Below are 14,487 nucleotides of genomic sequence, written 5' to 3' on the forward strand. Positions count from 1 at the left end.
AATGTCCTCGGGAGAGTGTTTGCTAGTGCTGTTGGGGAGGGGTTAAACTAATATGGCAGGAGGATGGGAACCTATGCAGGGAGACAGAGCGAAGTAGAATGGGGGCAGAAGCAAAAGATAGAAAGAAGAAAGGTAAAAGTGGAGGGCAGAGAAATCCAAGGCATAAAGCAAAAAGGGCCACATTACAGCAAAATTCGAAAGGGGCAAAGTGTGTTAAAAAGATAAGCCTGAAAGCTCTGTGCCTCAATGGGAGGAGTATTCGTAATAAGGTGGACGAATTAACTGCGCAGATAGCTGTTAACGGATATGATGTAATTGGCATCACGGAGACATGGCTCCAGGGTGACCAAGGCTGGGAACTCAACATTCATAAAGGACAGATAAAAAGGAAAAGGAGGTGGGGTGACGTTGCTGGTTAAAGAGGAAATTAACGCAATAATAAGGAAGGACACTAGCTTGGATGATGTGGAATCGGTATGGGTGGAGCTACAGAATACCAAAGGGCAGAAACGCTAGTGGGAGTTGTGTACAGACCACAAAACAGTAGTAGTGAGGTTGGGGACAGTATCAAACAAGAAATTAGGAATGCGTGCAATAAAGGTACTGCAGTTATCATGGGCGACTTTAATCTACATATTGATTGGGCTCACCAAACTGGTAGCAATGCGGTGGAGGAGGATTTCCTGGATTGTATTAGGGATGGTTTTCTAGACCAATATGTCGAGGAGCCAACTAGAGGGCTGGCCATCCTAGACTGGGTGATGTGTATTGAGAAAGGACTAATTACCAATCTTGTTGTGCGAGGCCCCTTGGGGAAGGGTGACCATAATATGGTAGGATTCTTTATTAAGATGGAGAGTGACACAGTTAATTCAGAGACTAGGGTCCTGAACTTAAGGAAAGATAACTTTGATGATATGAGACGTGAATTGGCTAGAATAGACTGGTGAGTGATATTTAAAGGGTTGACGATGGATAGGCAATGGCAAACATTTAAAGATCACATGGATGAATGTCAACAATTGTACATCCCTGTCTGGAGTAAAAATAAAATGGGGAAGGTGGCTCAACCGTGGCTAACAAGGGGAATTAAGGATAGTGTTAAATCCAAGGAAGAGGCATATAAATTGGTCAGAAAAAGCAGCAAACCTGAGGATTGGGAGAATTTTATAATTCAGCAGTGGAGGACAAAAGGTTTAATTAGGAGGGGGGAAATAGAGTGTGAGAGGAAGCTTGCTGGGAACATAAAAACTGACTGCAAAACCTTCTCTTGATATGTGAACAGAAAAACATTAGTGAAGACCAACTGGTTGAAGAGGAAATTAACTGCAGTCAGATCCCCTGCAGTCAGATTCAGGCAAATTTATAATGGGGAACAAAGAAATGGCAGACCAGTTAAACAAATACTTTGGTTCTATCTTCACGAAGGAAGACACAAATAACCTTCCGGAAATACTAGGGGACCGAGAGTCCATTGAGAAGGAGGAACTGAAGGAAATCCTTATTAGGCGGAAATTGTGTTAAGAAAAGTTGACGGGATTGAAGGTTGATAAATCCCCGGGGCCTTATAGTCAGCATCCCAGAGTACTTAAGGAAGTGGCCCTAGAAATAGTGGATGCATCGGTGATCATTTTCCAACAGTCTATCGATTCTGGATCAGTTCCTATGGACTGGAGTGTAGCTAATGTAACACCACTTTTTAAGAAAGGAGGGAGAAAGAAAACAGGTAATTATAGACGGGTTAGCCTGACATCAGTAGTGGGGAAAATGTTGGAATCAATTATTGAAGATGAAATAGCAGCACATTTGGAAAGCAGTGACAGGATCACTCCAAATCAGCATGGATTTATGAAAGGGAAATCATGCTTGACAAATCTTCGAGAATTTTTTGAGGATGTAGCTGGTAGAGTGGACAAGGGAGAACCAGTGGATGTGGTGTATTTGGACTTACAAAAGGCTTTTGACAAGATCACACACAAGAGATTGGTGTGCAAAATTAAAGCACATGGTATTGGGGGTAATGTACTGACGTGGATAGAGAACTGGTTGGCAGACCGGATGCAGAGAGTCGGGATAAATGGGTCCTTTTCAGAATGGCAGGCAGCATGACTAGTGGGGTCCAACAGGGCTCAGTGCTGGGACCCCAGCTCTTTACAATATACATTAATGATTTGGATGAGGGAATTGAGTGTAATATCTCCAAGTTTTCAGATGACACTAAGCTGGGTGGCGGTGTGAGCTGTGAGGTGGACGCTAAAAGGCTGCAGGGTGGCTTGGACAGGTTAGGTGAGTGGGCAAACACGTGGCAGATGCAGTATAATGTGGATAAATGTGAGGTTATCCACTTTGGTGTCAAAAACACGAAGGCAGAATATTATCTGAATGGCGGCAGATTAGGAAAAGGGGAGGTGCAACGAGACCTGGGTGTCATGATACATCAGTCATTGAAAGTTGGCATGCAGGTTCAGCAGGCGGTGAAGAAGGCAAATGGTATGTTGCCCTTCATAGCTAGGGGATTTAAGTATAGGAGCAGGGAGGTCATACTGCAGTTGTACAGGGCCTTAGTGAGGCCTCATCTGGAATATTGTGTTCAGTTTTGATCTCCTAATCTGAGGAAGGACGTTCTTGCTATTGAGGGAGTGCAGCAAAGGTTCACCAGACTGATTCCTGGGATGGCAGTACTGACATATGAGGAGAGACTAGATCGACTGATCGACTAGATCCCACAAGCGTTTTCTGCCCTTTGGTATTCCATAGCTCCACCCATACTGATTCCACACCATTCAAGCTAATGTCCTTCCTTACTATTGCATTAATTTCCTCTTTAACCAGAAATGCTACCCCTCCTCCTTTTCCTTTCTGTCTATCCTTCCTGAATGTTGACTATCCCTGGATGTTGAGTTCCCAGCCTTGGTCACCCTGGAACCATGTCTCCGTGATGCCAATTACATCATATCCATTAACTGCTATCTGCGCAACTAATTCGTCCACTTTATTACGAATACTCCTCCCATTGAGGCACAGAGCCTTCAGGCTTGTCTTTTTAAAAGACTTTGCCCCTTTAGAATTTTGCTGTAATGTGACCCTTTTTGCTTTTTGCCTTGGGTTTCTCTGCCCTCCGCTTTTACTTTTCTTCTTTCTATCTTTTGCTTCTGCCCCCATCCTACTTCGCTCTGTCTCCCTGCATAGGTTCCCATCCCCCTGCCATATTAGTTTAACCCCTCCACAACAGCACTTGCAAACACTCCCCCTAGGACATTGGTTCCGGTCCTGCCCAGGTGCAGACCATCTGGTTTCTACTGGTCCCACCTCCCCCAGAACCGGTTCCAATATCCCAGGAGTTTGAATCCCTCCCTTCTGCACCACTCCTCAACCCACGTATTCATCTGAGCTATCCTGAAATTCCTACTCTGACTAGTACGTGGCACTCGTAGCAATCCTGAGATTACTACTTTTGAGGTCCTACTTTTTAAATTTAGCTCCTAGCTCCCTAAATTCGTCTTGTAGGACCTCAACCCATTTTTTACCTGTATCGTTGGTACCTATATGCACCACGATAACTGGCTGTTCACCCTACCTCTTCAAAATGTCCTGCACCAGCTCCAAGACATCCTTGACCCTTGCACCAGGTAGGCAACATACCATCCTGGAGTCTCGGTGGTGGCTGCAGAAACATCTATCTATTCCCCTTACAATAGCGTCCCCTACCACTATAGCTCTCCCACTCTTTTTCCTGCCCTCTTGTGCAGCAGAGCCACCCACGCTGCCATCAACTTGGCTGCTGCTGCTCTCCCCTGATGAGTCATCCCCCTCAACAGTACCCAAAGCAATGTATCTGTTTTGCAGGGGGATGACCGCAGGGGATCCCTGCACTACCTACTTCCACTGCTCTTCCTGTTAGTCACCCATCCCTTATCTTTCTGTGTAACCTTTACCTGCGGTGTGGCCAACTCACTAAACGTGCTATTCACGTCATCCTCAGCATCGCGGATGTTCCAGAGTAAATCCACCCGTAGCTCCAGTGGCGCAATGCGGTCTGTCAGGTGCTGCAGGCGGATGCACTTCCCGCACATGTAGTCATCAGGGACACTAGAAGCGTCCCTGACTTCCCAAATAGCACAGGAGGAGCATAACATGTCCCCGAGCTCTTCTGCCATGACTTAGCCCTTGGATTAACTTAATTTGGCAACAACAATGCTAAAAGGTTACTTACTGATAAAGAAAGAGTCTTGGTTAAGGAGATCTCTGAAGTGCTCCTTCCAGCGGGCACTGACTGCCTCTCTGTCCTTGATGAGCACCTCTCTGTTCTTAGCTCTCAGTGGGATAGGTCCTTGGGTGCTTGGGCCATAGGTGGTCTTGACTGCATTAAAAAATGCACGCACATCATAATTGTCGGCTAGTTGCTAGATCTCCTGCGCTCTTTCCACCCACCATCTGTTCTTTAGCTCACAAGTTTTTTGTTGGACCTCGGCCTTCCGTTGTCTGTAGATCTGCTTTCTTTCTCTTGAGTTGTGATGATGTTTCTTGTTCAAGAATGCCTTGCGTTTGCAGTTTATTAGCTCCCGTATCTCCTGGTCGTTCTCATTGAACCAATCTTGATGTTTTTTGATAGAATAACCAAGAGTCTCTTCGCAGGTGCTAAGTATGGTACACTTGAGTGCAGACCAGGCACAATAGACACTCTGCGGCTCCAGTTCATTGGGAGTCATCAGGTTGGCTATGAGGCATTGACTGAATAGGGCTTTCTTGGCGGGGTCTTTGAGTGCTTCAGCATTGATTTTTCTGCAGCATCATTTCTGTTGCTGCTGCCACCACTTTGAGGCTACATTGATAGAGATAACAGAGCGGATTAAACGGTGGTCAGTCCAGCAGTTAACAGCTCCTGTTATGGCGCGAGTGATGCGGATATCCTTCCGGTCCCTCACTCGGACGATGACGTAGTCTAACAGATGCCAATGCCTGGAATGAGGGTGTTGCCATGAGGTCTTGTGCCTGTCTCTCTGACGAAACAAGGTGTTGGTTATGACAAGATAATGTTCTAAGCATTTCGTCAGGAGGAGGATACCATTGGAGTTGGTTTTCCCTACTCCTTCCTTGCCAATCACACTTCTCCAGAGGTCTGTGTTCTTTTCAACTCTGACTTTAAAATCGCCAAGGAAAATAAGCTTGTCGCCCATTGGGACTCGGGACAGGGATTGTTCAAGGTGAGAGTAGAATTCCTCTTTGGCCTCATCCGCAGCTTCCAGGGTTCGGGCATACAAACTGATGACTGTAGCGTACTGGTTCCAGGTTAGAGTGAGCCAAAGGGTCATTAGACATTTGTTTATTCCACAAGGGGAATCTCTAAGACGCCAAACTAGCTCATTATTGATGGCGAAGCCAACCCCATGGAGATGGTGTACTTCTTCAGGTTTGCCTTTCCAGAAGATGGTGTATCCACCGCCTTGTTCCTTGAGCTGACCTTCTGCCCGCTGTGTCTCACTCAGGGCAGTGATGTCAATGTCGAAGCATCTGAGTTCCCAGGCAATGACAGTAGTGCGAAGGTTAGGTCTGTCGCTGTTCGGTTGTCCACGAGGGTCTTGACGTTCCAGGTCCTGAACTTCATTTTAGAGGGTGGGAGTTGACTGTGCGTGAATTTTTTTAATGTGGGGTGGCCGTTGCACATCAGCTACCACATTAACTTGATAGAGCAAGGCCTTGGTCCAATGGTAAGGGGACCCAAGATGATTGGAGATCACGCTCTGCTGCATGGGCCTGGCACACACACATACTCTCCAACTAACGCCATGCTTTGACCGTAGAGTCTTTATTAGTGGCCGCATGTATTCTGGCCTCATGTCCCAATCTTGATTCTTGCCTCGACCTCCCTACCTCAATGCTGGCCTCGGGTCCCGACCTTGGACACTACCCCTACAAGATACTACAGGAATGGTGATAGGATACTGTGGGATTGGTGATAGGATACTGTGGGAATGGTGATTGGATACTGTGGGATTGGTGATAGGATAGTATGGGAATGGTGATGGGTTAACAACAAGCAGAATGACTTGTATTTATATAGCGCCTTGAAAGTAGTAAAACATCACAAGGTGCTTCACAGGATTATTATAAGGAAAATATTTGACACCGAGCCACCTAAGGCGAAATTAGGGCAGGAACCCTTGGTCAAAGAGGTAGGTTTTAAGGAGCTTCTTAATAGAGGAAAGAGAGGTAGAGTGGCAGAGAGGTTTAGGGAGGAAATTCCAGAGCTTAGGGCCCAGGCAACAGAGCGATTATAATCAGGGACAACTGAAGAGGGCAGAATTAGAGGAGTGCAGACATCTTCGGCAGGGGAGCGGGGGGGGGGCGGCCTTCGGGGCTGGAGGAGATTGCAGAGATAGGGAGGGGCGAGGCCATGGAGGGATTTGAAAACAGGGATGAGAATTTTGAAATCGAGGCGTTGCTAAACCAGGAGCCAATGTAGGTCAGCGAGCACAGGCATGGTGGGTGAACGGGACTTGGTGCGAGTTAGGACACGGGCAGCCGAGTTTTGGATGACCTCATGTTTACAGAAGGTAGAATGTGGGAGACCAGCCAGAAGTGGGTTGGAATAGTCAAGTCTAGAGGTAACATGAGGGTAGCAGTGGCCAATGAGTTGAGGCAGGGGTGGAGTCGGGCGATATTACAGAGGTGGAAATAAGCGGTTTTAGTTTTGCCGTGGATATGTGGTCAGAAGCTCAGTTCAAGGTCAAATGTGAACAGTCTGGTTCAGCCTCAGACAGATGTTAGGGAGAGGGATGGAGTCAGGAATGGAGTTTTGGCGGGGACCAAAACCAATGGCTTTGGTTTTCCCAATATTTAATTGGAGAAAATTTCTGCTCATCCAGGACTGGATGTCAGACAAGCAGTCTGACAATTTAGAGACAATGTGGAGGGGTCGAGAGAAGTGGTGGGGAGGTAGAGCTGGGTGTCGTCAGTGTATGTGTGGAAACTGATGTTGTATTTTTGGATGATGTCACCAAGGGGCAGCAGATAGATGAAAAATAGGAGGGGGCCAAGGGTAGATCCTTGGGGGACACCAGAGGTAATGATGCGGGAGTGGGAAGAGAAGCCGTTGCAGGTGATTTTCTGGCTACGATTAGATAGATAAGAATGGAACCAGGCGAGTGCAATCCCACTCAGCTGGATGACAGTGGAGAGGCATTGGAGAAGGATGGAGTGGTCAACCATGTCAAAGGTTGCAGACAGGTCAAAAAGGATGAGGAGGGATAGTTTGTCTTTGTTACAGTCAAAAAGGATGTCATTTGTGACTTTGATGAGAGCCATTTCTGTACTGTGGCAGGGACGGAAATCTGATTGGGGGGGATTCAAACATGGAGTTGCGGGAAAGATGGGCATGGATTTGGGAGGCAACAACATGTTGAAGGACTTTGGAGAGGAAAGGAAGGTTGGAGATGGAGCAGTGGTTTGCAAAGACGGAGGGGTCAAAGGTTTTTTTGAGAAGAGGGATGAATACGACAGATTTGAGGCAGAGGGGTACAGTACCTGAGGAGAGAGGACCGTTAACAATGTCAGCTAATGTGAGAGCCAGAAAAGGAAGTTGCGTAGTCAGCAGTTTGGTGGGAATAGGGTCAAGGGAGCAGGAAATGCGTCTCGTGGACAAGATGAGTGCAGAGAGGCGATGAGGGGAGATCAGAGAGAAACTGGAGAAAGTTGTGAGTTCAGGGCTAGGGCAGGGGGGAACCTTAGAAGAAGTTTGGCCTGGTGGGCTAGGGAAAGGAAGGGAAGTGGCAGAGGCAGCTGAATGGTGGTCTCAATCTTAGAGACAAAGAAGTCCATGAGCTCCTCACACTTGTTGTTGGAGGTGAGGGTGGAGGAGACAGGAGAGCAGCATTTAAGAAAACGGTTAGCAGTGGAGAATAGAAGCCGGGGTTTATCTTTGCATTCGAATGATTCTGGAATAGTGAGCAATTTTGGCAGATGAGAGCAGGACCCGACAGTGCTTTATGTGGTCTGGCCAGATCTGGCGGTGAATGGCTAAACCAGTTGTCTGCCATATCAGTTCAAGGATACTGTGGGATTGGTAACAGGATACTGCGGGATTGTTGATGGGATACTATGAAATTTTTGACAGGATACTGCGGGAATGTTGAATAGGATACTGTGGGAACATTGATGGCTACAAATTAGAAAATTAGTTTCAAAGCGTCATTAATTTAAGCTATTCGCTGTTTACTTTATTCCAAATCAGTGGAGGGGCTTTGTTCAATATGAATAAATAATAACAGGGGCAACAATCAGGTAAAGAAGAAAATTAAGAAAGTACACAGGAGCAAGTATGCATCTCAACATAAATGACCTGGATAGACATGCACACAAATATAGGATCTCAAAAGCAGAATATTTAAATTAATTTTTGAAAATGTGATTGAGTCAGGTTGATGATGGCGAGTATAAACAAACGCATTTTGTGACGTTTGATCATTGTAGCCCTGGATGGGAAAGAATCATGTGTGCATGCATGTAACTCTCTACAATTATACCCGGTTCACTTGAAGCCTTTCGTGACCCTTGGGCATTGCGGGGAATCCCCTGCTTCATTAAGCGGGGAAACCAAGTTGTTGGTTAACATTCTCCACACGCACGCTGAGTTTGAGCAGCTTGTTGTGTATTCATGGTGCTCGCCTCATAATATATTAGCCAAGACAAAATAATAGTTCGGTCTGAGATTGTGGAGTTCGGTCACTGCAGGAGAATATGAATTAAATCAGGTGGGAATCAAGAGAAGTTATTAATAGCTAGATTTGTATACATATCGGGAAGCTTTGAGGAGCATGAAAAAGCACAAGCATAGATAGCGCTGACCGGTGGGTACCGCAGGGACTGGAGTGCGTCGTGCAAATAACTATCAGATCATTTAATAAGTTCCCTTTGTTTGTTTGTGATTTGGGGTTTTTATTACTTGGGCCCCTCTAAAAAGGGGGCGCTTCTGTTAGATTTCTTGGATTGATTTCACCGAGTCTGCAGACGGGTGGTGAAGACAAGGCACACCGTTGGGACTGTGCTTGGTTAATATCCAGGGCCAATGCAGTCTGGTACCTGTTCCTTTCAATTGGCTGCTTAGAGCAGGAAGTGGAGATGCTGTTGCCTCCCATGTCTCAGCTGATCTCTCAGAGACGGAAGTGAGTCGTGAGTCCGTCTGACTCCAGCGCTGAGTCTGTTAGTTTTACTTTGAATATTTGCCTTTCCAGCAAAAAAAGGCATGTTGGGGTGAGAGGAGCGGAGGTTTCCCATCACGTCACCCGTGAGTAAGGGGACACCCGCCGCCGGGCCAGGGGTTGTGTGTCAGGGAATTAAAGCGGGCAGGGGTAGGGGGAGGAAGAGGTACCTGCAATGAGAAGAGTGTCAGAGGGTCAGGGATGGCATCCATTCAGCAGAGGCGAACTGGAGAGGAAGGAGAGGACGGCGAGGACGGCTCTCTGCACAAAATGCTGACGGCGATAGAGGAGGAAAGGATCCGAGCCAGCCTGAAGCAGGAGATGAGTGGGCTGGGTAAGTGTAAGCGACCCGCTTCCTCGCCTCGCCTCCACTGGGTGTCGTTGGCTTGTAGCGATCTCTTCCTGGCTCTTTATCTTCCTGCCCAGGCTGAGATTAGTCCAATGTTTCTGATGTGATACTACAAGCTCCACTTTTCAAATTCCGAATCGATCCTTTCCCTTCTCGTAGAGAATCAATTGACTGCTGACTTTCTAAAGTTGGTCTTGCTCGAGTTGATCTTAAGTGGACTGGAGCAGTTTATTCTTGGTTTGGATTGAAACCACTTTGTAATACCTGCTGCATTAATGACTTGTCTTAAAGCACGAAGCTGACTATTCACTTTAGTGATAACCTGTAAGAACACGATTTTAAACCACTGGGTGATTTAGCTGACGGGTGCTCTAGTTATAACCGGGTAAAGGAGTGCTGGGAGATTAGATGATTTTTTGTTCATGACGGGGCGCTTTGCTGGCTGCTTCCCCCATTTAATGTTCTCTCGGGTGCTGCGTTTCCTCCTTGTTTTTCAATTCTTTCCTTTGAATATTACATTTCGAAATTGTAAGCTGCAAAATTGCCTCCATTATATGGTTGTGTCGTGCGCTGTTGATAAAAGCTGGGATTTATCACCCACATTAATATGTGGGTGTGGAGACTGTCAGTATCCATGGCCATCCCGGCTGACCATTGGGAAGGTTTGACAAATTGTTGATCTTCAGTTAGAACCAAATGGTGAAGATTATCAGATGGTTATAGGCTTGAAGATGAGTGTGTGTTTGTTGTATGTGCTGGGTTTCTTTATTGAAATGTTTTACTACTTGTCTTCACTGTGGGACTTGGCTGGGAGCTGAGCTTAGCTGCATCATTGTTAAATGGCTAGTTTCTGGAAAAAGAAATAAAGCCTTGCATTTATGACCCAGCCTCAGGAAATCTGTCAGCTGCGTTCAATTTCTATTTTGAAATAAGGGATAAAAGAACAAGAAACCTCTCCCCTTGCCCGTTGATTGATTCAATTACTTTGTGTGTAAAGCTCAAGATGAGGTAACCTGCAATTTCAAAGGAAGCCGCAGGTGTACATTGAGCATGCGCCAGCGCGCAGCGCCTGCCGGGAGCTGTAGTCTCGGGGAGACAAGCTTGGGTTGGACGGAGGAACGAAAAGCGAGTAGGACTACAACTCCCATTCTGCACGGCGGCGGTGGAGCGCTCACATTGTTGCCCAGCCTCACTGAAAAGGATGATGTCATTGTTAACGGAGCCACCCTGAACTGGGCTGATATTAGGACAGCTCCATTCATCCAATAATCTCACACTGGCACTTGTAGGTTTTTATGATCTGCAAGCTTTTGCGACATCATCTATGCACCAGTACCCTAATGGAATGCCTTGTACATCTTTTTAAAACAAAAAACCCTGTGCCACTGATAAACTGAATATTAAAGTGTGCAGGAATATTTCACTGCCCAGTGAATTCAGCATTCAGGTGACAGAAATATATAATAAATATGATTGTTTTCCTTCCCCAATGTTCTCCCTGCACCTCCATTACCTCCCAATAAGTGGATATTTACTATCTGTATAACATTTATTGCACTCCAAAATGTTCATTATTTCAACCGTTTGATCAAAAGCTACAAATAAAAAGCTGGTATCAGTAAAAGTGACCATGAAGTTGTCGGACTGTCGTAAAAACCTAACTGGTTTGCTAATGCTCTTTGGGGAAGGAAACTGAGGACTGCTAACATTCTCCCTTTGTTTAAAAAGGGAGAAAGGGATAGACTGAGTAATTACAGGCCAGTCAGCCTAACCTCGGTGGTGGGGAAATTATTGGAGAAAATTCTGAGGGATAGGATAAATCTTTTAAAAAGAAAAGGATTAATCAAGGACAGTCAGCAGAGATTTGTTAAAGGAAGGTCGTGTCTGACTAACTTGATTGAATTTTTTTGAGGCAGTAACAAGGAGGGTCGATGAGGGTAGTGCATTTGATGTAGTGTATATGGATTTTAGCAAGGCTTTTGATAAGGTCCCACATGCAGTCTGGCCATGAAAGTAAAAACCCATGGGATACAAGGCAAAGTGGCAAGTTGGATCCAAAATTGGCTCGGAGGCAGGCAGTAAAGGGTAATGGTTGATGGGTGTTTTTGTGACTGGAAGGCTGTTTCCAGTGGGGTTCTGCAGGGCTCAATATTAGGTTCCTTGCTTTTTGTGGTATAGATCAATGATTTAGACTTGAATGTAGAGGGCATGATTAAGACATTTTCAGATGATACAAAAATTGGCTGTGTGGTTGATAAAAGCTGTAGACTGCAGGAATATATCAATGAACTAGTCAGGTGGGCAGAACAGTGGCAAATGGAATTCAATCCGGGGAAGTGCGAGATAATGCATTTGGGGAGGACTACTGGAAAATGTAGAGGAATAGAGGGACCTTGGAGTGCATGCCCACAGATCCCTGAAGGTAGCAGGCCAGATAGATGAGGTGGTTAAGAAGACGTATGGAAAACTTGCCTTTATTAGCTAAGGCATATAATACAAGAGCAGGGAGGTTATGCTTGAACTATATAAAACACGAGTTAGGCCACAGCTTAGAATACTGCATGCAGTTCTGGTCACCACATTACAGGAAAGATGTGATTGCACTAGAGAGGGTACAGAGGAGATTTGAGGCTGTTGCCTGGACTGGAGTATTTTGCTATGAGGAAAGATTGGACCGGTTGGGTTTGTTTTCTTTGGAAGATTGGAGGCTGAGGAGAGACCTTATTGAGGTGTATAAAATGGTGAGGGGACTAGATAGTGTGGATAGGGAAGACCTATTTCCCTTAGCAGAGGGGTCATCAACCAGGGGACATAGATTTAAAGTCATTGATAGGAGGCTTATAGAGGGGATTTGAGGGAAATTTTTTCACCCAGAGGGTTGTGAGGGTCTGAAACTCTCTGCTTGAAAGGGAGGTAGAGGCAGAAACACTCACCATATTTTAACAATTAATTGGAAGTGCACTTGAAATGCCGTAATCTGCAGGGCTACGGATCAAGAGCTAGAAAATGTGATTGGCCTCGATAGCTTTGTCGGCCGACGCGGACACAATGCGCCGAAATGGCCTCCTTCCATGCTGTAAATTTCGATGATTGAAACCTGCTGTTCTTATCCAGTCTGGCCTATTTACGACTCCAGTCCCACAATCGTGGTTGACTGTTAACTGCCCTCTGATTGGCCTATCAAGCCACTTATTGCATCAAACTACTACCAGCGGATCAAGAATACCTGCCACCGCCTCCTTGGGGAAACGGAGTATGGGCAATAAATGCGGCATTGCCAGCGATGTCCACATTCTGTGAATGAATAAATAAAAAACACGTTTAAAAGTCCTTTCAATAACATTAAACTTTCTCTGACCTCTTTCTGCTGGGCGTCTTGGAACTGCCAAGGGTATGGGTACAGTGATTGAAAAGATAAATAACTTCAAATCAAATCTTTAAAGACTTAAAGTATGATAAAATCCTTACAGTCTCTTGGCACAAGGAGGAATGAAATCGTTCGTGAAGCCTGCCACGGACGGTTTTTGGCAAATTTTCAAAAGCTGGTTAGCACATCACCTGAATAATGTCACTTTAGAGCAGCTTTGTGATTCTTTCCTGAGCGACACACTTGTTGTTTCTATTGTAGCTCCCTCAAAAGTGATGCTCAAGATGGTCAATTTTTGGGAGCTTAATAGATTTATTATATGTGAGCCTAGACACTGAATATTGGTCAGTTATTTGATCATGGGGAGTGAGGGCATCAGAGTTGATTGTTCCTGTACCTGGTTACAACCCAGTGACCACCTACTCACAAAGGGTTACTGAATTGTGACCAGGAACAGGAACTGTGGCTTTTTACCTCCATTACACAGCTGCGCATGGTCAATGCTACTAATTGTAGAAGTCCCCCTCCCACCACGCATTCCCCTGACTGTTTGGGTGTGATCAGTTAACTCTGGACAGACCAGCAACAAAACTTTGCTCATCTTTCCGTGTCATTACCCATGCATTTACCGACTAAACCATTAGGGAGGGCCTGTATTGCCTTTGTCATTTGTGGACATGAAGGACCATTTGCTGCCTTAGAAGTGTGATGTTGGCAGAAAATAATAGATTATAATGAAAATCAGTAATTCATCTGGAAAGTCACCCCTAAAGGGGAACTCTCGGAAAACAACAGAAGTGGCATTTATGCGAGTCCTCGGCTGCTTTTAAATAGATGTAATTGCTTCCTCATGCGGCAGCTTGCCATTATTGTGGGTAATTGGTCTGTGATTTCACTGGCACGGAATTGGGTCTAACTTCCCATCCTCACAATGCACACACAAAGTAGGGAAGACTATTAAGTATGCTGGAGAACACTTTTTTTGCTACAACAGGGTTTCCTGTTGGTTAATGAGTGGATCGCAATCAAATGAGATTTTGATAAAATAACAAGTCTCTTCTAATAGCAATTAATCTGCATATTTAATAGCACAGTCTCCAGATAAACTGTCATTAATAGGTTATGATGATCTCTGCAGAGATGCAACAGAATAATTTGCATTTAACATAACATAAGAACATAAGAACAGGAGTAGGCCATCGAGCCTGCTCCGCCATTCAACAAGATCATGGCTGATCTGGCCGTGGACTCAGCTCCACTTACCCGCCCGCTCCCCGTAACCCTTAATTCCCTTATTGGTTAAAAATCTATCTATCTGTAATTTGAATACATTCACTGAGCTAGCCTCAACTGCTTCCTTGGGCAGAGAATTCCACAGATTCACAACCCTCTGGGAGAAGAAATTCCTTCTCAACTCGGTTTTAAATTGGCTCCCCCGTATTTTGAGGCTGTGCCCCCTAGTTCTAGTCTCCCCGACCAGTGGATTTTTGGGATTCATGCACAAGGACCCCAGGTCCCTCTGTACCGCAGCATGTTGTAATTTCTCCCCATTCAAATAATAATCCCTTTTACTG

General features: G+C 45.5%; 1 protein-coding gene across 4 annotated transcripts in view; it reads left to right on the forward strand.

Annotated features, from left to right (window-relative positions):
- The first annotated feature begins 9,175 nt into the window (after window positions 1-9,175).
- Window positions 9,176-14,487, forward strand: part of kiaa0930 — a 117,134-nt gene continuing 111,822 nt past the window's right edge. For all 4 annotated transcript variants that reach the window (XR_011596780.1, XR_011596781.1, XM_070900544.1 and 1 more), the window contains exon 1: window positions 9,176-9,531. Coding sequence is in view for 2 of the 4 variants with exons in the window: in XM_070900544.1 (XP_070756645.1) it covers window positions 9,399-9,531 (133 nt within the window). In the remaining 2 variants the exon portion in view is untranslated. The remainder of the gene's footprint in view (window positions 9,532-14,487) is intronic.

Source organism: Pristiophorus japonicus, chromosome 15 (assembly GCF_044704955.1).
Source record: "Pristiophorus japonicus isolate sPriJap1 chromosome 15, sPriJap1.hap1, whole genome shotgun sequence".
In the NCBI taxonomy this organism is placed as follows: domain Eukaryota; kingdom Metazoa; phylum Chordata; class Chondrichthyes; family Pristiophoridae; genus Pristiophorus; species Pristiophorus japonicus.